At 34.9% G+C, this 26,065-nt stretch overlaps 1 protein-coding gene across 1 annotated transcript in view; it reads right to left on the bottom strand.

Moving 5' to 3' along the window:
• Nucleotides 1–26,065, bottom strand: part of LOC134747864 (visual system homeobox 2-like) — a 126,160-nt gene that overhangs the window by 14,950 nt on the left and 85,145 nt on the right. The window contains exon 6 of the mRNA XM_063682536.1: nt 1,648–1,822. Within this exon, the coding sequence (XP_063538606.1) occupies nt 1,648–1,822 (175 nt within the window). The remainder of the gene's footprint in view (nt 1–1,647; nt 1,823–26,065) is intronic.

Raw genomic sequence — 26,065 nt, 5'->3', positions numbered from 1 at the left:
AGATGTGTCATTCAATAGAACGTGTTATTTTTAGAAGATGCGTCGGCACTTGCACCAAAATGCAACAAACAACTTCCAGGTAAGTAGGATTATCCCATTGTTTTGTCACCGCGTGACACTAAAAAGAGTTTTACTATTGTCAGAGACAGCAAAATATTGATAGACTCTATGTCTAAGATTTACTCAGTATCGTATAAATCAAAGTATTAATAATGCACCAACCTACTTTATTGTTTGCGATTTGTAAACAATGCAGTTTTTCGCTATTTGTCGTTATTACCAATATATCGTTATAATAATATTATGGCATTATTTGCATTGTCATTCAAGCATTTCAAATTAAACGTGTATACATAATTTTAGCTCAATCGGATGAAGATATCTGCTTCAAAATAAGTCGCAAAATTCTACCCAAACTAACATAGTTACAACATACGAGTACCTCCGTATGTTACATACGTACTTGTAGTTACATATTGCAAGATAAAAAATGCAAAAACGGGCGACTACGTAGTTTTAATATAGATTTAATCGTGAAATTTAGTCGATTGAAACTAAAACTAATTTAGTTGTTAGTCGAACATTCTCACAACTAATTTAATCGCAACTAAATTAATCGCGATTAAAAAATGACGATTGATATTTTTAATCGATTGATTAGTTAACTAAAAGATTAATCGATTAATGCCCATCTCTGACTATACAACACACAACTTACCTGTTGCATCTCCGAGGAGTAGATACGGATATCATTGTTTGCTATTGATACTCCGGACTATATATTATATGTACTTACATCCTATTGCAGGATGGTTCCCTAATCCGAATGTGCTGGTATTTCCCTATCTGGAATAGCTACTGATCTCATAATATATGTAGGTACATCTAACAACCTAATCGAAACATAAACATTTGATTTAATTTTAATACACAAAATCAGATCAAGGTAAAAAAATCAGTCCCAAAACTAAGCTTCTTGTAAAAATACCAGCTTGCAGCTCAAATTGCAGCTCTATACTACCAACAATCCCTTGAGTTAATTAGTAGAACTTTAACATTTGTAAAATTTTACCGTTGTAATTCGCCATTTAGATTGCATGACCAATGAAGATTCTTCATAACTCGAGATAAGCGGAATGGGGGGAGTGGCAACGGTGACTAGATGAAGATTTCGAGACCAATTTAGATTTGAATATAGATTTAGACAAAGGTATCCTGCATCGAAATATATACATATAGGCGGATTAGTTGGGCTTGAATCATGGTAGAGAGAGGAGAGACAACAAAGTCTATTAAAAGGTTTCATCAGTATAAATCAATAGTCAGTATACAGAGTAGGTAACGATCTCGCCTCCAAAACTGCAAAGGTCTTGGGCCCAAATCCAGGTAAAGGTATTTATATGATGAACACAAATACAATTTGTTTCTGAATTCGTCCCTACTAATAACCTAATCACCAAAAAATAGCCTGTGCATGTGTAGTTGGATATTCCTGGTGGATTAAATATGTCCTATTTTGTTAGCTCCATAACACCAGGCAAGTAGTCATGCAATCTAATAAGCTTGTTGACTGGAATGAAATCGCCTCTATTGTTTTAACACCTCGCCACTCGCCCCCGGAAAATAAAATAGCCTCACCAAACTCACCAAGTAGCCACGGCGCGACGGTATCGTTCTCCTTGGCGGACTTCAGGATGGTCTCGGGCAGGGGCAGCGAGTGCCGCACCATGGCCCCGTACAGCCCATACTCGGCCATGATGGTTGAACGGCCCCAGCACTTTTCCGTCTTGCGCCATTTCGCTCGTCGGTTTTGGAACCACACCTGAGAAAGGAAAGACTTTTCAGTTCTCATGCTTGTATAGCTCGTCCTTAGTCGGCAAGTTTTTAAGGGAACCGTAGTAGAAATTACCCGTTCCAATAATCTCAAACAGAATAATCTTAATACTCTAAGTATTCATATTTTGGGTGACTTGAAGAGCTGCAGTACATTCAAAGAGCCAAAACCGCTACTCGTGCTTTGTTGACACCTATATTCTAGGCGAAGGCGACATAAAATATGTTTAATTGACAAACACATAAGTATATCTCCATTATCCATTCTCCATTAACCATACATAACCTAATAAGTAATCGATATTGCAGCTTTGGTATTTAGAACTTTAGAGTATTCAAGCATGTGCTAAGTTGTGAGTACAGTGTTCAGCTAGACTAGCAGAGCTGGAGTATGAGTAAACTGTAACTATTTACTCGTGTTAAACATTCAGCTCGCTCAACAAAAACACAATACAGTTATAGTTAGTTAGTTCTCCCGACAGGCGGCGCGTGCGGGCATAGAAAACAAACCAATTAACCGAACAAAACGCAACTAAATTAAATTTTCAAATTCGGTGAGCCCGCTTAGGGTTGCCGGCGACAGCTTAGGGGATGTTCCGATTATTTGTTACGTTTTGTAGTGGGCTTAGTGAATGCATGTTGGGTGTTAGAAGGATAATAATCTTAAGTGGGGGTCATGTTTAAGTTACTTGCTCTGTTAATTGGGTAATTTTTTGTTTTGATTGCCCTGATGGTAAGATAATCGTTTCTCTTAGGTTAGCATTCACTTGTTGAACTACTTACCTAAGAGAAACGATTAGCTCATAATAATTATATTATACCTACTTGAGAAGGAAATAAGACTAATAGATTTATTTATTTATTTATTTATTTAATCTTTATTGCACAAAAGAAAACCTTACAGTACAAAAGGCGGACTTAATGCCATAAGGCATTCTCTACCAGTCAACCTTAAGGCTAAGCAGAGAAATTGTGGGCGGTGCTACAAATACAACAGCAAAAATAAAATTAAAATAACATTTTATTTTAGAATGAGACACAATACAACGAAGGTTTGCTAAGTTTTATGAATAAGGAAGGGGGTTAGTGTTTTCTCGATTTAACCCTAGATTCAACAACATCCAAAATTATAAACTAAAATAGATGTCATATACTAAAGAAAAAGTGACGAAGCTCCTTAGGTGAAGGCCGGATTCGAAACCTGTCTTTAGCAATCACACAAATCAAAACATTTAATAAAATAATTTGATTTACTCCCAAAGTTGTGAACATCCAAAATACTGAACCGTCCCTCTTTTTGGTACTTTTTTCCTTACCAGAATTATAACAACTATTGACCGCCAAGGAGGTTTAAACTCACCACCTTCCCTGTTTTGTTTCGTTTTGAGGGAAAGTAAAAAGCGGTGTATTAGAAAAACACTTTCCGATAACTAGAAAATATTTCAAGTAAGTTTATAATGGAATCTTAACATAAACGTAATGTATCTTTGCGCAAAACACTTTACATCCTCTTATTTATCAAGCCCATTTTACATAAACTAAGCGCTAATCTCATTGAAACATAATCTCTACCATGAACCCGCGCGCCAGCCCTGCGCTCCAAACAGTTAATTTCTAATTAAATCCGTTAATTACGCGATCCGCTGCAAATTAATACCGCCGACTGTACATAGCTACCGGCGTCAGAACGGTGCGTTACCTCTTTACATGTGTGCTGCATATTGAGAATATGTGAATTAGGGTTTACGAGTGGTAAGCTTTTGATTAATACGTACGGATGTTATCTAATATTACCTTCTAAAATCTAATATTAACTTTGTAAGCAGGATACCTATAGTAACGGTAGCAATCATGAAACATTTAAGGGAAAATTTGGACTATTTTTTATTTTTCACCGACACCTAGGTACAACATTTCTATCGAAACTTAAGCATCTCTATAGCTCTTGTTTATGGCATTATGTTGCCAGTGTTTAAAAACTGATGATAAATACTTATTTATAGGATTTGTCTATACCATCCCATTGCTGGTGCCAGTCCCATTGTAGGGGTGATTACTATAAAACGTACTTACAACAATTACTTTAGTTTATCTTATTTTGTGACATGGAAATACCTACATGAGAAACACTCCAGAAAAACTTTCTAGAAACATTCGTTCAAAAAGCTATAAGGTAGAAGTAAGGCTGGATATAATTATAATATCACAAGACCCAAAGAACTATTAATATCTATTTTTTTTAGGATATTTTTGCTCTCATAAATTACAGTTTACGTAGTTTGGAGTAGAAAAACGTATATTATCTGTAAAAAAATCGTAAGTGTACTTTTAAGTAACGTACGTATTCATATTTATTAGTCGTTGACATAAAATTAATAAATGCACCATTCTATTTCCGAAACACACTACCACAATGAATCACAGGATACGCAAGGGTTACGGAAGCGGAAACCGAACAATTACCTCAGCGGACCAATCTGACTGATAAGATTACGGCATTATGTCGCTAGACGTGTGTAATCACAGCTTAGCTAGGCTTTATTACGTTTCTATGATTGCTGGTTAAGCACGTTACGAGGAAATGCAGGGCGCAATGTATATTAATCAATATAAAATAGCCTGCAGATTGTCATTTGGGACAAAAACAATTTTATTATGAGAAAGGTTATGCGACTTTTCTGTGGACTTCATAAAATAAATGACCTTTAAAGCTTAGTTTTTGTACTTTATCCCTATCGGCATGTTAAACCTTCTACTTCCTAAAATTTGTATGATAAAAGTCTTGGAAAATGTACTTACCTAAATCTTTAACTTTCGTAATGTCCACAAAAAGACGCCGGTTTTCCTGAACATTATTGAACCATTTAAACTTTGTACTGTTCCATGTAGAGAAAAATACGTATAAATAATAAATAATATAATAAATAATAAATTCGTTTATTGACAGGCAAGTGACACGCATAGAAATGTTACATACAAATAATTCAACTAAATACAAAGAAAAAACAAAAATTAATAAACATATAATAATAATTAAAATAATACGATATGTACTAAATAGCACATATATAGTCACTTCCGATTCCCGTCCCGGTGCACAGATAGCCAATATCGGAAGATTTGACCACACCACAAACTATAATTCAAAAGCTTCCTACTATGGTCCAAAATGAACCCTTATATCTTCGTTCAGATGTGACTATTATTCGAATGTCGTAGTTCTATGACAAAATATGGTTAAAAATTGAAGACTAACTCAGACAAAACCAAAAACAACCTGAGATGTATATAATGAATGAATTAATTAAGTAGACCATAGTTGCACAGCAGTACTGTGCTTATAGTTGGCTGGTATTACGGTAGTTATTCGAAAAAACCTAAATACTGGATAAATGTCTTCGCGCACTTAAACACAAGACTGCCATCGTAAGATTCAATTGTGAAATTAATCCTCTCAAGCGCCCCCCAATCAAACTAATATCGCAACGAGTCCGGAACTGATTGTCACCGTTAATTGATCCGGCACCCGGTACCCGGACCGGCTTAGCTACATCCACTTACAAGATAATGGGGTTAAGGGGAAAAATAGAAACAAGTGAATCTTAATCGTTTACGACGATTAGGCGGAGATTTAGCGGCTTAGTGGATGATTGAAGGAGAATGAGACGAAGGTGGGTTCTACAGAGCGTGTTACATCCACCATCCGTGATTAAATCGGGATTTTTATTTTGTAGTTGAAGTTTTTTTTTCGTCAGATTTCAATAAAATTTGGTGGATATTATTAGTTCCCTATTTTGTACAATATAAGCGCCATTTCACCGTATGCCCTAAAAAATCTTCCTCTGAGTTACGAAAAGTTATGGAATTTTTGTCACCGTCCAGAATGAGGAGCTATATCAAATTAGCAACATATTTAATCAAAATAACCGGTATTTGATTTCAGTATCTCGGTTGTTGCATTCTATTTTGATAATCTATTAATTCGTCGACTGGACAGAAATGACATTTTAATAACCAAAAAATATTACGTTACGACTGCAGGGATACCTATATTTTAATTATTTAATTATACGGGCAGCGGTGCAGCAGTAACGCTGCACATTGTTAATTGCATAACAGGAATGTACCTTTAACATGGATTAAAAAATAATACAGAGTTTTGACCTAAATACAAATAGGACCATTACCATGGAATTATTGTGATAATTTTTGAAGCACACTATCTAAATCAGGTCAACCGTATCACCAATACCATTATTGTTGTATCAGACAAGCAAGATCTAACCAAAACAAAACTGTAACACACGCACATTCCACCAGCTCCGTAACATTTTCCACACACACCAAATATCCGAAACAACCCTTCAAGTGCCGCCCTAATTACTACCCGTAATTGTTAATTTGCCGACGCGTTGGCGGCCCAGGATTTATTGACCGAGGGAACAAAGGCACCTATGCTCTGGAAAATGTGGAGATGGAAAATGTATTTTACATTGCTGTTTGACAGTTTATATTGACAATGGATTTTTTAATGATATAGGAGGCAAATGAGCAATGTATTGCCTGATGGTAAGCGATTACCGTTGCCAATGGACACCCACAACACTAGTGAGGTTGTGCGTATGGATGGATATAGCAAAACTCGATAAAATCTCACAGTTACATTCTACTCCGCCCGTGATTTTACGCAGGTAGAAGTCAGTTGTAACCCCATTTTCACCCTAGTAAGGATTGAATTAAAAACAGATCCGCGCTTAGTGGAATTAGAATCAGCATCATTAGAACAACGTGTGTATATGCATGTCAAGGTTTTTGAAGTAATATAGAACGATGTCTTCTTTGCATTCTAACAAGTCAAATTATCCTAAGGATTAATGTGTGGGATGTGAGTGATCCTAGAATACACAACGGCATTCAGCACGTCGGGAAGCTTTAGAAAACGTCAGGAGGATTTTTTACTGATATATACCTAAGGGCGGAAACCGGAGCCGAACCTTTATGCGGTGGATTGTCGAAGTATGTAGGTATTTGCAGTTCCGCCAGTACCACATAATTTTATGTAAACATTATGTAGGTAGGTCTGTGGGTCATTAAACTCCAAACTCATCCCAAAGCATTAAAAATCCCTCGCATCTCTCCAAAACACAAAGGCTCAGCTATAACCAGTTAATTAAACGCATACCTACATGACGGCATCAATTTATTAGCACCACCACACGCACACCAAAAACGACTTATATCCGTACTTTACCTACGGCGGTTACGCCCTTCTTAAAATTTTGCTGTGCATACGTGGCCCAGTGTAACTTGAACCGCGGTGTGGTGGATTTTGGGTAGGTGTGGAGGTCTAGTGTCTTTGATGGATGAAAGGTATGCGCAGTAATGCCGGTATTCGGTAATTAACCCCCCAATGGCAGTAATTTCGAACGGAACGATGATTTTCTTTAGACAAACAGATAAATTAGATGATGTGTGAAAATTTACAACCCTTGAAAATGCACGCATTCTAATAAACGTAGCCCTATGCATTTTGGGTTAGTGCTTATTAAAAAAATATTTTTGTTTCAAACAAAAATGGCTGAAAAATTCGATAAATTGCGATAGGCACTTGCGACTTCAAAAATGTTTACTAAGTGCCTATGACCCTATGAGGCATAACAATTTGATAAGCATACCTATACTGAAACCCGTTAAAAATATTACAGAGCTGTTTCTGAAAATCCAAATTGAAGTAAATGAGATACGGAAGAAAAAACTTTTACAGTACATATGGTGTTACTTTCTCGCAATAGTGCGTAAAGAGCACTTTTCGTGCATATATCGAAAGTTTAAAGGGCCATTTGTACTGTAAAACGTTGTAAAACGTTTCCGCACTTGTATCGTAAATAACTATTGTACACCAGCAATTTTTCCTTACATATTTTCTTAATTCTTCTCAAAAACGTTACCACTGCAACTCACAATACTCGCCTTCTCGATACTCGTGACCCTCGCGTGCACTACGTTATAGTGACAACAGCTCTATTAATATTAACTCTGCACTAACCGCCCCACTAGCAATTGTTGCGGATGGCGAGTAGCAGAACGGAGCCAGCGGGCTTTTAATACCTACGTTAATAATTTTACTACAAAATACAACAGTGTAATGACGTACGTATGTAACATTAATTATAATAACTTTCGTAACAATTGTGTTGGAATATACATATATTTGGATTACAATTTTACGAATTTAGTTATTTATTTTGTATGCAGATACATAAATACCTTAAGTATCTTCTTTGAATACCGTCTTTATTCTACTTAAGTTTCAGTTTAAGGAATCCTTCCTATTATACAAATAACTAGTAACTTTCTTTGCACAATAGAAGATATTAGACTTAGAATGAAGAAATAGCAAAAATTACACACAATGTGTATGTGCATTACGTTTACGATTATAATGAAGTTGTATAATAATAAAGCGAAGCGTTGTATAGTAATAATTGTATCGTTAATAGTAAGTGTAAAACATGCTAAGAGAGGCCGGGCCTGGTCCCAGGACACCCGACTTATCTCTCCAAGAATAAAATCGATAATTGCTAATATATATGAAACATACAAAATTTCATATCTTTATAGTCCATAGACCGAAGAAATTATACTTGTATTGTATTGTTGTATGACGCCATCCACAGCGTGACGCGGACAAGGTGCTAAGACCCCGGCCCCGGGGGACCCGACTTACCTCTCCACTAATTGAATCGACAATTGCTTGTTTACTACTTTCTATTGATTTCTGAGTACGGTTATTTAGTCACATACATTTATTCAATAGCGCAATAGTTCTGATAGTAGCAAATTCTATGAACAGGGCTTGTATCATTTTTTGTTACATTATCACATCACACATATATATATACATATATCTATATATATATATATATATACATATATACTCGTAACAATACAGGTGATATTTGTTAACAAAATGTCGGATGACGGTTTTTTGTCAGTAATAAAACAATAATAAAATAAAATTCAATATAAAATCACCTTTTACTGTCTTCATACCACCATTTAATTTTTTAAACTAATGTATACATAGATTTAAGACCTCTCAATTCGTTGAATCAAAAATGGAGTTGATTATCTCAAATTACATTTTGTTTTAAGTTATATTTGGGTAATTAAAGTAGGTTATTATCTAGCCGCTATAATCGGATTCTTATCTATGACTTCATGCCTTATGAATTTGCCAACAAAGCACACGACGGCGGCAGTATTGATTTTGTGTCTCAGGCCAAGAAAACATTTATTAACTCGCTAAAGGACTTAAGCGAACTTTTCTAAAAGCTATTTATGAAGCATCATAATTCAATAAACTTTTGAATGCTATTTCTGAATGCACAACTACTCAGATACGACTACATTAATTTTAAACCTAACTTTCAAAATGATCTCAATTCATTAATGCATTTTATTACACTGTAAACAGTTTAACTAAGCCAAGTACATAGTTTATATTTCATTACCCCTTCGTCTTATCTTATAATTGTAACGCGTGACTAATACAGTAACTGTCCAAAACCCCGAAAAGCGTCGATACAAACCAATCTACCGAGAGTTAAAGCGACATCGTCTAAATTGAATAATAACCTGTTAACAGTGACGTCATTGTTGGGTAAATTGCTGGCAAATTGGGAGCAGGTTGCACGATTCCCAAAACATTATACGTCTACTCTACACCCTTAGCTAGTATAACTAGATCTCTCGATCTGTGAGAGTGTCGAACAAGCTTATACTGGTTTGTATTCAGTGTAATACTCGGTATAAAATGATAAGTGTTGTGAACAGGAGGCGAGGAACGCCTCGACTGCGTGTGATTGGTCCCGCCCCGCCGTAAGAAATGAAATTATGCACCGCGGCTTTGTATGGCTTTGTGATCGCTGTTTGAATTTGGAAGTAGTTAATTCGAAACAGTTACAGTCTTTGTAAGACTTTCATTATTGGATTAGTGATGTACCTAGCTGTTAACTTCTGACGCAAACAGAAGGGCGTTTATAAGTTTAATCTGGTTGCAGCATCGTATCTTTCAAAATAATTGTTTAGTCAGTTTAAGCTTGATTAAAACATGAAAGTATGATCAAAAGAGAGATTTTAATATTATACTTACAACCGTATTGTTTAGTAAATACATATATTTACGTAAATTAAATAAACTTTTCTTGAGCGTGGTCTGCCTAAATATCGTTTATGTCGTCTTCTTTCATAAAAAGTACACTTAATTACTTTATTTTATTAATTTTAATAACAAAACTTCCAATCAATAGCAATCATCGACTTTATTAACTTGAGTGACCTGGTTTAATATATTTATTTTATTAACTTTACTTTATTGTAGCAATACTTATACACACACATACACACACACATTATAGTAACTACATACATAAATGTATAAGTAGTCAGCTAAAACACTACCCATACTGCATAACTTAAATGACCTAAGAAACACTGTAGTAAAAAAAAACTAAAATAATTCCGCCCTTGAAACACTACAAAAATATGTGGCTCTAGTAAAAAGTGGTATACATACGTTAGTTTTATACAAGTTATAAGTGACTTGTACCCCTCTTATATTACCTATAACCGTCGCCTCGCCAATATCTTCGCGCTGAAGAAAATCAATAGTAACGCAGTCTCATACTTTATACTTGGTAAGTGAATTTATTCTCCTCGCTGAGCCAACTCGGCTCGGCGGACTTGGCTGAGTGTTGTGATGTTTCTGGCATTATTTATTAGACAAAAATCCCGGTGACTGAGTATTGTGTTATAATGTGTCTTCGTAAACTGAAAGAATCTTGTTTTATAGTTTATAGGTAACTGCATAAACACGCGTGGAACAAGTTTAAATGTTTGAATAATATACAGCTTTTGTTCGCGTGCGTGATGCCGTCACATTCTTTTCGACCTTGCTGCTGAATAGTCTAAAGTTATCAGTGCTTATTCTCTAGACAATATTTATATCTTCATATAATCTCATAGTTTCCTTTTATGCTCCGATTCAACATATTGAATAATTTTGATTTTCCATACTTTGATGTATACTATACTTCTAAAGTTACATGTGCTGAAACATGTGTAAATACATGTTACATTGTATTGTTTAATACAGACTCCTCTTAAAAATATACTTTCAAATATTTCTGAAAATATGTAGGCATTTACCCTAGATATATTTAAATAAAACTGATATTCACATTATGTTACCCTTTTGTAATCATATATACCTATTCAATGTTGCCTTATTCAGGGATCTTACAGTGGAATATTCTTAGCTAAAAATACTTGGTAAGTAATAATTCGTAGAAAGGGAATATTCCCGCAGTACCCACATCACTATTAGCCGGTAGGTATACGCAGTTAAGGCAAATATAAGAGGTTTATTTATAAGCCAAGTTGAATTAAAAGTGTATGAGAGCTTCATTTGACATTTTTAAGTCGAATTTCCTAAGATGCACGGGAGAGGGAGGAATAGCGCCAAGCTGTATCGTTATTTTAACTAAAATGGTAAATTTTGGGATACAGCAAAATTATTTTTAATAAATTTCATAAATTACATGTCTGTAATTAGATTTCATAACAACGGAATATGGATTGTGTTCTAAAACATATTTAGTTTAAAGTAGTAATTCGTTTTAAAATTTGATTCATTCCATTATGTAGTAAACTTGTCACTTAGTACATAAGATAAGATTAAAAATTCTAATCAATTAAACTAGCGCTAATTTCTCAACATTGCGTAGCTTTCTGTTCTTCTACATATTATATTTAATTTGATCTACTGCATTCGGTCATTGCGCTCGGTCATTGGTCATGCGGTTTTTTTTTGACTCCGTATATGTAACGTATAGCATTATTAACAGAATTGGGAGCTTAATTTGATACTTTTTTAGTATCGACGTTATTACATTTATTATCAAAGATAACAACCGACCTAATAATAAGCAAACAGGGAAAAACGGAAGCCACTAAAAAGGCTCCAATTTACCTCATACGCAAGTCACTCCACTAACAAACGCGTTTATTGGTTCATAGAAAGGAAAATGTGCGAAATAAAAAGGCTTAATAGTATTGGATAATATAATACTTAGGCTCTTTTAAGATAAGAAGGTGGAATATGATGTTATTAGAAGAGAAATGAGGCGACTTCCGACAGGTTGGAAAATAAACACGACTGTCGCGGCAAATTATATGCTGACAGATGACGGGGCGAGCCACGAGCGGTAGCGGGCGCGGAAGAGGATAAGACCACATGGTATAGATATAGCTAGAGGTAGGTTAGGTTAGTAGACTTAGATAATAATATAAATACAAAGGCACATGGATGTTTGTTTAGGTACCTACATTACATACATTACTAAGGGACACTTGCACCATTCACTAAACCGGGGTTAACCGGTTAAACCTAGATTTACCATGGTTACCAGTACAATTTGACAATTGGGTTAAGGTTTTAACCGGTTAACCTTGGGTTAGTGGGATGGTGCAAGTTGTGCTTACTTTACTTTTATTTTAATCTATTTTTGCTAAAGCTCAGCTGTTTTAGTACTCATTTCTAATTAATACATACAATTACTGAATCAATATCGAACTTAAATAAACCTATGTCTTCACGTTTACAGCTACGTAAGTACCTACATGTGGAATATTTTGAAGAAATTGGCTTGGTCCCTAGGAGAAATAAAGCACTATGTACCTACTTATGAAGAAAACGAACTTACAAGTCTTACAACGAATGTTAAGTGTGATCAATAGTATAAAAAATAAGGCGTAACATTAATAAAAATAAGGCAACGTGTATAAGTTGCCTTAGTTTTTCAAGTTTGCGAGTAAAAGTGACTTCCATTAGGTATAGGTATATGTATTCTTTTTTACCCAATCATAAATAGTCAACAGTATTCCATTCTCCGTGTCGCCATTTCTTTTGACTTAAACCTCATCGACAGCTGCGCTAACTAGGCAACTAGCGAGCGTGAATAAGCGATTTCGGGCAATCGGCATCGGCACGAGTAATTGCAGGAATATCACTCCAATACGACCGCCGTATAACTCTTATACAGGCACTATTCAGCACGTCTAATCAGTTATAAATATGACACGAGCTGTAACGTTTTTAAAACGTTAATTGATGACCTTTTACGGCGTTTAGTATTTAAATTGATTATACGACATACAGCCATATGATTCTTATAATTTAAGCCCGTCACATATTCTAATCAGTTGCCTAGCTTGTATAACATTAATTGATGACCTTTTATGGTGGCGTTTATAAAATTGAGTAGGTACATAATGAATTTGAGGATTGAGTTGGATACAGTGCTATATTTTTATAGCTTTTTGTTTAGTTGATTAATATATTAACCAGTGTAATAATATATGTATTAAAATGTTCCTTTTTAGGAACTTTTAGGGCTAATGAGTTTTAGGACAATCATAACATTATGGAAAATAAGTGTTATGACTGGTACTGAGCATTGGGGCTGTTATCCATTAGGGAAAAATGGTTAGAGCAAGTGATTTTACAACAAAATGTATTAGGATTGCGAGGAAGGCCCATTTTGGTTAACGAATTTTCGATCTGTGTAATTAATTGTTACGATACACCAACTCTTGGTTGAAAACCAATAAATTCCAGCTTCCTAAGCCTGGATATTCTGGTTCAAAGGGTAATATGTTTTTTAATTACTCCATCCTTGCATCCATTTCCAATCATAATCAGTCGGACTCTGCAATAGTTGGACTCGGCTCAATGCGGTATTAATGCGGATTATACACCGCCGAATGGTTATCATATTGGTTTTTAATGAATTAATTTATTTCCTTTTGAGGGACACAGAAATTTGTCTACGAAGGGATTATGTACGTTGATTGAGTCGGTGTGTTGAGCGAAGTGGATGGGCAGAGTTTTTATAGGATTATATTTTATATTATAAAGTATTATCAGTAAACTGGTCCAAGTTTCGAAGAAATAATGAATCATTTGATGCGAATTTGTACCTTATGTAACTACAACTTCGAGGTACACATTGATAAAATAAAATGATACTATAATCTCGCCGCGTTTAACAGTAGATATTTTATATAGGTACAAATATTTTCAGTAGCCAATAATAAATACTTTAGAAACTGTTTGAAAAAAACAAGCCAAGTTTAACATTTCGTATGCTCCTGTCAAAAAATTGCTATTTAAATAGCAATCTAGACAACTTCATGTTTAAGTTGAATATATATGGAACAGATCTGCTCCTAAGCATACCAAATGTTAATAAATGTAGTATTAAAGACATTTTTTTACAATATCTACCTATCAAATCTACATTATTGAACAATACTAAAACTAACAACAGTTGCATATTTTAAGCTATTATAGATGTACAATAAGCTCTTTTTTAGGGTTCCGTACCCAAAGGGTAAAAACGGGACCCTATTACTAAGACTCCGCTGTCCGTCTGTTCGTCCGTCTGTCCGTCTATATGTTTGGAGATTAAGGGGCAGTTGCACCAACAGCGATTGACGAATTGATCATCTTTACTTGCTCCGCTCCACTTGTTTTTTAGGGTTCCGTACCCAAAGGGTAAAAACGGGACCCTATTAGTAAGACTCCACTGTCCGTCTGTCTGTCACCAGGCTGTATCTCATGAACCGTGATAGCTAGACAGTTGAAATTTTCACAGTTGATGTATTTCTGTTGCCGCTATAACAACAAATACTAAAGACAACATAATATAAATATTTAAATGGGGCTCCCATACAACAAACGTGATTTTTTTTGCTGTTTTTTTTTCGTAATGGTACGGAACCCTTCGTGCGCGAGTCCGACTCGCACATGGCCGGTTTTTTAAACGAACCGTGTCAGACGTCTTCCTTGTCGTTAACAATATCCAAACACCCCACCTATTCTTAATCTACAAATAATAATAAAAAAACTATTATAATTCGATCTCTAACTTGGTTTTAAGATTTTAATAAGTCAGGTAGTAATATACTGGTCAGTTGACCAAGTAGCTGTATAGTTTTGTGAATTGTACAGTCAAACAGTGGTAATATAGCGTGGAATGTTGCTCTGCACTTGTGCCAACATAATCAGCCAGGTATTGGACTAATTCTTACATTGTTGACAATGTTTGAAGAGCTTTGAGTGTTTACTTTAGCAGACTTGGAGTCGTTGGAGGTTGTTAAAATTAATGAATTTCTAACCAAATAACACGTTATAGTTGTTTAAATTAGCAGTAAATTTATAACAACGGGTTTGTGAAGAAGTTATCTAGTGGTTTTTAATTGTTTATTCCGACTTCGTTACATACTTATTCCTTACTTCACTTAATTGAAAATATAGATCCGTTACACAATGAAATCTGATGAAAATATACTGAAATATAATTATGCGTTAAGAATATCTATATTTGAAAATTAAACTCTAGCTCAATTAAATTTAAATATCTCAGATTTATTCTTATCTACATCCACATAATATCTACCTAAATAAATTCATAAGAAAAACCTCTCAGAAATATTACTAGTCTGTATGTATTTTATGTATATCGGTATATATGTTATATTTACGTCATTAAAATAACGGGAAACGCACATACAATGGCAGTACATAAACATAACCTAGGACAGGTAAACGCGTTCTGCCGCGCGCAGCGTGACGCATTACCGTGCGCAAGAGCATGACGCCGGCCATGTTGGATTGTCAGTTTATGTCAAATTACGCGTTGCAGTACTTGCAGTGTGATTGCAGTGGAACGAATCGTTACAGACCGGAAAGCTATGAAAAACATTAGGGAACTGTTTCATTAATGCTTCTAATTTACAAGTTAAAAGCCCTTTTTATAAAGTCCCAGTTTCTTAGGAAAAAAAAAAATTAAATTAATTTAAACATGCTCGAAGGTTTTTTTTGTGTAAGTAAACATCTAATTATTTATTGATATGTAGCTGATATTATTTTTTTACCTTTATCTATCATCATCAACTGGTAACAAATTTGGAGTAACAAAAGTTAAAGTTAAAGATGTGTATAGTAGATATTTTTTCACGATACATATTTACTTAGCATCCTAATAAAACACCTTTTATCATAAAAAAAACCTTCCATAATCACTCGACTCTCCTAACTAGGTAATCGCTCGTAAATAAATATTATTCGAAGCGATCGGGCCCTAATGTAACACTTGGTAACGCGGGCCACACGCGAGTGCCCCAACTTGGCTCGCCCACTTCTCGGCACACTAATAAATTACGAATTCATTTTCTTTCAAAATAAAACTTGACATTTCGAGATGCATCCCCTGTCACTTATGTGCAATAAAACACTTTCTGTTATCATTGAAGTTCTCCCTCAAGATTTAGTATCTTAAAGAATAAGGATCAAAACGGAATGGTTTTTATTTTAAGAGCGGAATGTGTAAGTTTGTCGGTCGAGAGGCACACGCTCATTAGTGTCTTGTAGATACAAATAATGGAGGTCGGTCATTGTTGAAATAGTACAACAATATTAAAATAATAAGGCATAATAAGGCCCTTTTGTATCGTGAACGGGCCATAATGGGCTGGGCATTTAATAATAGATTTAATAAGATGTGTGAAATTTGGAGTTAAGTGTTGGCTAAGTAAACATTCATGGGCGCTTGTGGCCGGTGAACAATGCCCGTGACGAATAGAATAGTGTAATAGATATAAACCTTATTCACTCCTTTAAAACGTCTACCTTCGATCCAGGAAATTACTGCGTGCTCTTAACCTGGAGTTTTTGTGAAATCAAGATTTACTATCATCATTTTGCAATCAGATATAGGTGTATAAAATATCAAGTAGGCAGGTATAGTCGTTCGATTTGTTGCTGGCCCTGAACGGCTTATCCTTTGTCTATTGTTAAGTAAAACCGCACGTGCTACTACCTGCATAAAAAATGGTTAGGTCACTATAATCGGTTATTGAATTTAAACTCCTATGGAAATTGCAATATTATTCAAAATGAACAAATGGAAAAACAATTTGCCGTCTACGGTTACTGAGTGCCGGCGAGTTGAACGCTACAGAACCAGTCTAAAATGTGGCATCGAGATGAGTAAAAAAGGCGCGTTATTATCGTAGAGCGTACACTGGTTTTTTTTAGCGTTGGACTAGCCCGCTCTCGGGTGCCAATTAGAATTACACGATCCTTTTTGTCCAGGTAGTGGCACGTGCGGTTTTACTTAACAATAGAATAGATCGAACGACTATAGGTATCTTATTAATCTCACCTCAATTTAATATTTTTTCTTTAATAAGGCCAAAAGTTAATTCATATCCGCAATGCAGGGTTCGTTAAATAGAGTTACTAATTTACTAAGTATGTATACTTTCGGTTTGACTAACGTTTTCATTGTTATTTAAGTAAGCGTTGGTATGTAAGTTAAATATAAATACCTCTGAACTCAAAATTACTTGGTAATTTTGTATTTACGATCTATGTTACGATACTATTATGTAGGTACCAGATTAAGAGAAAGATAGAGTCAGACCAAGATAACTCTGCAACGATTTTTATAGCACAGACGTACTACAAGTGTTATCTAAACGTCATATTTTCATAGAAGATTGATTGTTTAAAATTACACTTGCACATATGTGCTATAAAAATCGCTGCAGAGTACAGATATAAATAAACCATAGATGACGCAAATGCATCTACTTCGCGTGTCCGGACCCCGACCAAGCGTCGAGGTCGACCGTCGCTCTTGACAGTCCACGCGCGTCAGTTGTTGCAGCCGGACGTCCGTGAAAACTTAAAAAATGCTTCGTTGCGTGACAATTAACTGCAACAGCCCAAAAATTGCGAGCACCAAAAGGCAAGGACATATTTCCTATCACAGTTAAGTAATTTTAAATTATATTTATGAGTAAATTTTGTATGAAAAAGTCGACACGCTTGGTTTTAATACAAATCGTGATATTTGCGTCATACAACGTTCTAGCGTATATATTAAATCTGTGCTGCAGAGTTATCTTAGTCTGACTCTTATGTTCAAATTTAAACTATCGTGAGACATTGTCTCAGCTAAATTAGCGGTTTCACTCACGTATTTTTAGTCACTCACGCGACATGTATCGGAGAGCCTAGGTCTCCATTTTCAAGCACTAACACACTTTCTCTCTGACTCTATGTTTCTTTTAATTTAAATCATTATTCTATATTTCAATCATTCATTCATTCATTTATTTATTTCTTTAACAATAATGCATTGTGTTAGAAATCTTGTTTTTTATTTATCTCTAAAGTGGTGACTCTGGCATAGTTTAGTATGTAATTGGGGGAAAGTGTTTACCCAGCTTTCATGCTCTTATAGGGCCTACTAAAAGTTCTAAAGCCACTCAAAAACTGCTGAATTTAGTAAAATTCGTATAATTTTATTTAAGTGTACTCGTACAGCCAAACCCTAACATAGATGTTTGGGGTGCGGGTGTTATAACTATAAGACAAATAACCCTTACTTCCCCTTTTGTAAAGTGCACATCATGGTACGAGATAATAGAAAGGTAATATACCTACATCGAATGGTGTGTGGTGTCACTTCAAATTGAAATTACATTTCTATTACCTAAAAAACATTTATTTTATAGATAGGTAATAAACCTTCGAAATGTCTTTGTATTTTGAATTTATTTCACTGTATGTATAGTATTTTTCAAACTGGAAGGGTACGATGATAGAATATAGGTAGATGTCAATTCAATACAATTTTGCGACATTTGGCATTTTTAGGTTATAAATTGTATGGTGATGACATCTATCATCGTACCCTTCCAGTTTGAAATATACTATAATGGTACCTATTAAAAAATTTAATTGAATTTGTTTTGTTTTGAAATTGAACGAAATAAAATAAAAGCACAATTCCGTTTAATCTAATAGTGATTTAAATTTCATTGCAGGTTTTTTCAAAAGACGGATATATTTTATTGCCTTTACAGGGCTGAGCTTCGTGTAAGAAAAGCGAATGCAAGTCGGGGTCTTATTTAACAAACACAAACCAAGACATTTTTAAGAGAAACCTAAACTTATTCCTAGTCTAAAGTGGGCTATTAAACCGATCCTGTGCTCGAAACTCTCCAATTTGTTACGGACGTGGTCCACAATCCAGTGCTAAACGTCATAAAATGTATGGAATTTATGTACGTTTACTACCTTTTGATTTTAAAACAGCGCCGAGGGCCTGGAGAGCGGACCCGCAAACTACTGATAGGGTTTACACTTGACAGAGGTAAGTAGTTGACTCCTTTAGATATTTGACTTTAAATAAGGTTTGGAAGTGCCTTTCTAATAATTTATTTATTTTTGGTGGCGAAACGTTCATGGAACCCGATTTTTACTGGCTTTTCTGTGTTTAAAGATATTGCTAGAAAAAGGAAAACACATTTGGCCCGGAACATGTCTGGTTCGAAGGACCACTTTGCTTAAAAACGTTACTACGATATCAATCGCTGTATGCATAGGTACATCCTTCTCGCTATGTAGGCATATAGCGAACACAACCGTTATATCTATCAACAACATCTTTAAGGTAAATTGAATAACAAATTAAATACACGTCAAGTCACTAAACCTAGAAATTGGGTATTGATTGGATTATGACATTCTGCATCTGCACACAATTTTACCACTTAGAGGCAGACTAAGGTACCTTAGCTAACGCAAGGCAGTATAATTGCAATCCTCCGCACATCATTATTCTATTTCACGTGTTTTCAGCGAGTCCCACTTGTGTCACTTGAGAGGGTAGTTTGAAACTAGTTTGATTCGGTTTGAGGATTTCCACAAGGCCTGTTATCATGCAAACAAAATAAAAATGCGAATTCAATGTGAATATATATAATAAAACGACAGTTCAAGACATGGCATACGTACGTTTTAATTTATTTATTTCAACGTTAAAAGTGACAATAATTAAAGGAATAATTATATAACATTTTAGCTCCAAAAGAATACACTACAGAATGATGTCACTGAAAAACCGTGATGTTGATTTTCAATGGTGCGCATTTTACGAGCTGTACGCAAACCAAGGAAAAGATGGAAGAACTGCGAGAAGAGAGATGAAATGAGAGAGAGTTTTATGGAGACAGAGATGCGTGGAAGAAAAAGACATGCTGCGCCGACCCCAAATGAATGGGACAAGGGCAATCGAAAGATAGGTTTTGAGTAGCAAAAGTTGATATTTAAGTCTTCATGTAACTTTTAACTACCTTAGTTTACTTTTACTCAACCTTCATACAGCTTTTATGCTATTCAATATACAAGTTGCCCAATTCGCTTGTTTAAAAGTTGAGTAAATAAAAAAAAAAAATTTAAAATTTAAACTGTTTATTTCAAGAAAGATTACAAAGACTATTTACAGACTTAGCCTAATCTACATTCTAATAGATTGTATGCTAATATATAACAATTATGAGGTTAACTTAAATATTCAGGCAGTGCTTTTTTATCATGATTTTAATTTTATGGGGCTTACCCTCTTCTAAATTATCTATTATATCTCTAAGAAGACTATTTAAGATGTGTGGCAAATAACTCGACCAGACTCTTTGCCCATAATAGTTGTTGCTACTTGGTATATTGAAATATTTTTTATTTAACAGTACTCTAAGGTAAGTTGGCCTGTCATACCTATTCAGACTTTCCAATTTATGTCTATATTCTAATACTATCGCTAGTTTCACTTTATCATACACATTCATTATTCTACAATGTTGGAATAAGTTATAATAATTATGTTTATGTTTATATTTGATTTTTAGTGGTACAATGGATTTTAAGATTCTTAACTGTAAACTATATATTCGCTGTAGGTGACTTTTGTGGGTTCTGCCATAGCTAGATATTCCATAGTTTATCACCGAGTCAGCCATGGCCATGTATATTAGACGGAGTGTATTATATGGCATTTTGTTTTTAAGTATTGTCAGGTTACTGAGTACAGCTCTTAGTCTCTTACATACATGGTCAATGTGCGGACTCCAATTAAATTTATTATCTATTATAAGTCCAAGGTATTTATGCTGTTCTACTAAGTCCAGGGGCTCACAGTCGCAGCTCGAACCTGACCCATGCAAACAAGGGTGTTTGTGTGCTGTAATCTTGGGTATTATGTTGGTTTTGATGTAAGGTGACCTTATATGCAATATTTTAGTTTTTTGGTAATTGATAGTTAATCCTGCATCGTGGGACCATTTGCATAACATATCAAATTCGCGCTGCAACCTGCGTTGTGCCTCTGAGATATCAGTATCAGCTGTTATTAGACAAGTATCATCTGCAAATTGGTATACGGAGGCCTCTCCGAATATGTTGCACATATCGTTGACATAAACTAAGTATTCGGTTGGCCCGAGCACAGAGCCTTGTGCTGTGCCTTGGTAAGACTGCAGCAGCTCACTTTGCTCTCCTGCAATGCTTGCAATGCAAATGATTACTCGACTTTCTTACAACTCACTTATCTAGCTAAAATATAGAAAAGATCCATTACGACCCTTTATTAGCCATTTAGTGCTGTGTAGATCATTACTATCTGTAAAAAAATACTTAAACAGTATTAGCAAAGTAATTAAAAAAATTGAAATAAAAACAAAATATAAACTACGCCTCTAGTACGTGTTAGTTAACAACAGTGTTGCACAGCGATTTCAGGAATGATTGCGCCCATAATGACGGCGCTCGCGCATCTGCGCAAACATTGTCTGATGTCTGATCCAGTACCAGTAATTGGCCACCGCACCGGGGGTTTAGCTGGTAATAATTATACGTTACGCGTATTAAGCAAAATTAGTATGCGTAGATAGTGCTTCTTGATCGGCTTCAAAATTTATGTATGTATGTTATTCGATTTCTTGTTCAAATATCTCATTTCTCATCTAATTCTATTTATTGATTGAAATTCACACTTCGGTCTCATTGTGATCAGATCTTGGAGAAATTGAAGGAACTCCTTAAATATTATAGACAACGCCTCTATTTAGTTGCTAGTTTTTTTATAAGTAGTAGGTATATGTACCTGTCTAACTCAAGCAATTGCTCTAGAAAACTATGCCTTCATAAATGAAACTACTGATGAAGGCCATAATAGTCCGACCATAGTCGGTTATTTTTTTTAAATGTTATTTGGAATAATTGTTATTCGTTAGGAACAGAGAGAAGATGACAATCGTTCATTGACAAACGCCAAACGATAAGAAAAACTGTATCGGGATGACAGATTCTACGAAAAGTCATGTCACATGACTTTTCGTAGCATCTGACGTAACTACTGTGACGTAACTACTTCCGTACATTATTTAAGATTTGATTGGCGTTTACTATCACGGATTACTTGGCTAGGTTCCCAGATAGACCGACCAAAAAATCAGTCCCAAACTTCCTCTTCTTTCCCGGTTTTGTTACTTCGACTCGATAAACAGAAAAGAATTGCTTAAATCCCGAGGAAATAAGACATAATACAAACTCACTACAATAAACAAAGACAAATAGCAAATAAATAATATAATGTCAAAACAAGACATAAAACATAAGTTTCAGAGCTTTGAACGCGTGCTGCGACGCAAACGGCTACTACGGCTTACTATTAGGAGTTACGGTACTGTCGTTATTTTATGTTTATTGCGCTTGGCTCTAGTGGATAAGTTAGATTTTTAGTCAAATAGCATCCTGAGAATGATAGCAGAGAGGTGGGATTCGGATATCCTCCGCCGATATACCGACCTTCATGTTCATGTCGTACGACCTAGAAAAAAAGTATTTTTATGTTTTTATGTACTTAATAGGTAGTTTACTAATGTAGTTTTATAAGTGTCTTGTAACTAACAATCTATGGATCTGAGGTATCTGAAAATAAATATGTTTTCTTTAATTTTTTTAGTGTTTTCTTATTTATTATACACAATGTAACTCTTTATTGTAGTGCTATAGCAAAACAGATGCATGTTTTTGATTTGGGTGGGCAGGTAATCTTTTACGTTTATTGCAACTTTGAATCCGTTCGTTGAGAATGATTATTTCAGATTGGATAATTCGGAAGACAATTTCCAAATCTTAAAAAAAACTTAAGCCTATATTGCCTCATAAATAAAAACCTATAGCACAAAAGTAATGTTTATTATATAATCCTAACATACTCAACGACAAGAATATTGAGAATCCCCTTGAGATCCGTAGGAAATACTTAGCAGGAAAATTTTGTCTTAAAATAAAATCCTTTAATAACAGTCCCGTAAATACAACCCTAAATCAGTTACATCTTATACAAAATAGCAGGCACTGGAGGCGGAAAAAAATACCGTTACTCGTTACGTCGCACAATCAATTAAAAGAAACACCTATACACGCAAGTAGACAATTAGAAATGTTTACATTTAATACCTGGATAAATAGCATAGATTTAAGTAGCATTATAGACTTCATTGACCCATTTAAAAAAGCTAAACGAAAGTACAATAGGTCTGAAATAAATAAAATCTGCAGCGAGGTAATGGTGAAATATTCTACATTTCATAAAATTTTTACAGATGGTTCTAAAGAAATGAGTCAACGTATCGGGGCAGCGTTTTTTGATGAAATAAATAGATATCATATAAAATTGAAAATAAACTGTAATATATCCATAATGCATGCCAAACTGATTGCCATTTCGGAAGCCTTATCTTACGCGAAATCCATAAATTCCAACAAAATTGTAATTTGTACCGATTCTAAGAGTGCTTTGCAACATGTGGCTCGTTGCACCTCGACTTTTCGAGGAGTACCGATAGCCTACACAATAATAAATTTAATTCTAGAATTGAAGTCTATGTCAAAAGTTATAATTTTACAGTGGATTCCGTCTCACGTAGGCATAAGTGGCAATGAGACAGCAGATGCATTAGCAAAACAGGCGTGCAGCGATGGCATCGAATTTCACCTCCTACCCCCATATAATGATTGTTTATATTTAGTCAAAGTAAAGTGTCGCGAATTGTGGAAGGAATATTTTGACGAGAGGTCTCGGGACAAAGGTATTTGGTATAAAACAATTCAGCCTCAACCCTTTAACTCTCCGTGGATTGATAACAGTGTGTTGTGTAGGCAGGATCTAGTTTTATTGTTAAGATTGCGTTCTGGACACATTCCATTGAATAAGTTCGCCTATCTCATGCGTAAAGTGAATTCGGAATTATGCACCTTATGTAATCGCGTCGAAGATGTGTATCACATTTTAATGGAGTGTGTCCGAAATGAGCGACCTAGAAGACAAATATTTCATGACAATGACAGTTCCATTGGGTTATGTAATACCTACCTATCGAATCCCATGTCCGATGTAGTTGGAAAGGTATTAAATGTTGTTAAGTGCGGTCTGAGGGACAGAAATGTGTGATGTACATACTAGATTTGGCTGTTTATTTTTTTTAACTTTGTTAATTAAGTGATGTTTTATGGGGCGACATATTCGTTCACTCGAAAAAGCCCTTTAATAAAGATAAAAAAAAAAGACAAGAATATTATTAATCAAACGCAATTTGTCTCTTAAGATTATTCATAGGTATTGTATCTAAACAGGACTAAGTTCCATTAACAAGCACGGTTCAGTCGGACGTTGCTCACCGATAACCGGTTATTCGATCACTGGGGCATTAACCGTGATCACCCGTTTACCGGATCCGGACGGAGTCGTTACCGGCCGGCTCAAATATCGCAAGGGCGTGTTGCACTTTTCCGGAGATGCAATAAGTCTATTAAATACCTGAATACCTACTGAATACTAGGCTTCTCTTTGCGGCCTAGTCAATTCAGCCATTTTAGGCAATGTTTGAAGGGTTCTAGGAACAATAAAAGAAAATTTTGGCTCACAAACTACCTATAATGTATGTATTATACCTGTAATAATATTTAATATGAGACCACAAGGGCACCTATGTAGTGGACATATATCTCAAGTACATACTTATTTTGGAATAAAAATAACATTTTTTTATCTAGGTACATATACATATAAATCGAATGTTTGGATTGCCTCTTCCATTCAGAAAACTTAACAAGGTTCTATTTCAAATAAAATAAAATAAAAAATAATTTATCTTTTGACAGACCAGGGACAAATTTATTTAAACTACATATTTAACACTTTTATGAAGACTGCTGACTGCATTAGGCATAATTTGTAGATATAACAATGTTACCGTAATAACAAAATAACTTAATCAGTAATTCCATATTGAGGTGACAGTAAAGGGTTACCGGAGACGTGGGTGACAGGCACGGGGTGACACATGCTATTGCCTCATTATGGTTCAGTTTAATAATTGATCGATTTTGGGAAGGCCGCGCGTTTATTTGGGTTAAAAGAACAATAAAAGAATGGAAACAGTCATATTAATTGTTTTTTTAAAGCTCACAAAAACCTCTAAAGATTTAATGATCTCTTCTTTTCTTGCTGTTGTTGTCTGTACATGTTCGTACATATGTTGTGATCGTCATGAATAAATATCTTTTATGTTTTTTTTAAGCACCATTTAGACGGTTCAAGAACTTGGATGCGATTTTCGGTACATCGCGGTATGTGGTCGATCGACTGAATTCTTTGATGTAGTACTTTGTAGTTAGCAATCTATCGAATGTTGTTATGTTGCATGCAAGTTCTTGAACAGTTTAAATTATCAAATTTAAATTGCTGTTAGTCATAGCTAATATCTTTTAAATTTTAATTTACTCTACTGAATTGTATAATTTGCTAATTGGAAAGAAAATTACCTACCTTACAGTGAAATGTCGGTAATATTAGTGATGCCACCAACTGTTAAAAAACCGGCCAAGTGTGAGTCGGATTCGCGCATGAAGGGTTCCGTACCGTTACGCAAAAAACGGCAAAAATTGTGTGTAAACAATAGCTAGTAATAATTTGTAATTTATTTGTAATTTTTATTTGTAATTGAATTTTTATTTTATTTTATTTGTACCAAATTGTAATTTTTATTTCTAATTTTAATGTGTGTATTTACTATGGACTTTGTCTGAAATAAAAGCATTTTATTTTTATTTAAAACAAATTCTTGCTAAGTACAAAAGGGGATAAAGTCAATAGCCCGCACTGAATTAATGGTGTATCTGCTCACTGCGTCACGCTCTAATGTGAGAATGTGATACCAGTTTGACATCGCTTCGTTATTGACTATTTCG

The sequence above is a fragment of the Cydia strobilella genome, chromosome 15, assembly GCF_947568885.1.
Source record: "Cydia strobilella chromosome 15, ilCydStro3.1, whole genome shotgun sequence".
NCBI lineage: Eukaryota > Metazoa > Arthropoda > Insecta > Lepidoptera > Tortricidae > Cydia > Cydia strobilella.
This window is presented reverse-complemented; position numbering and strand designations above follow the sequence as displayed.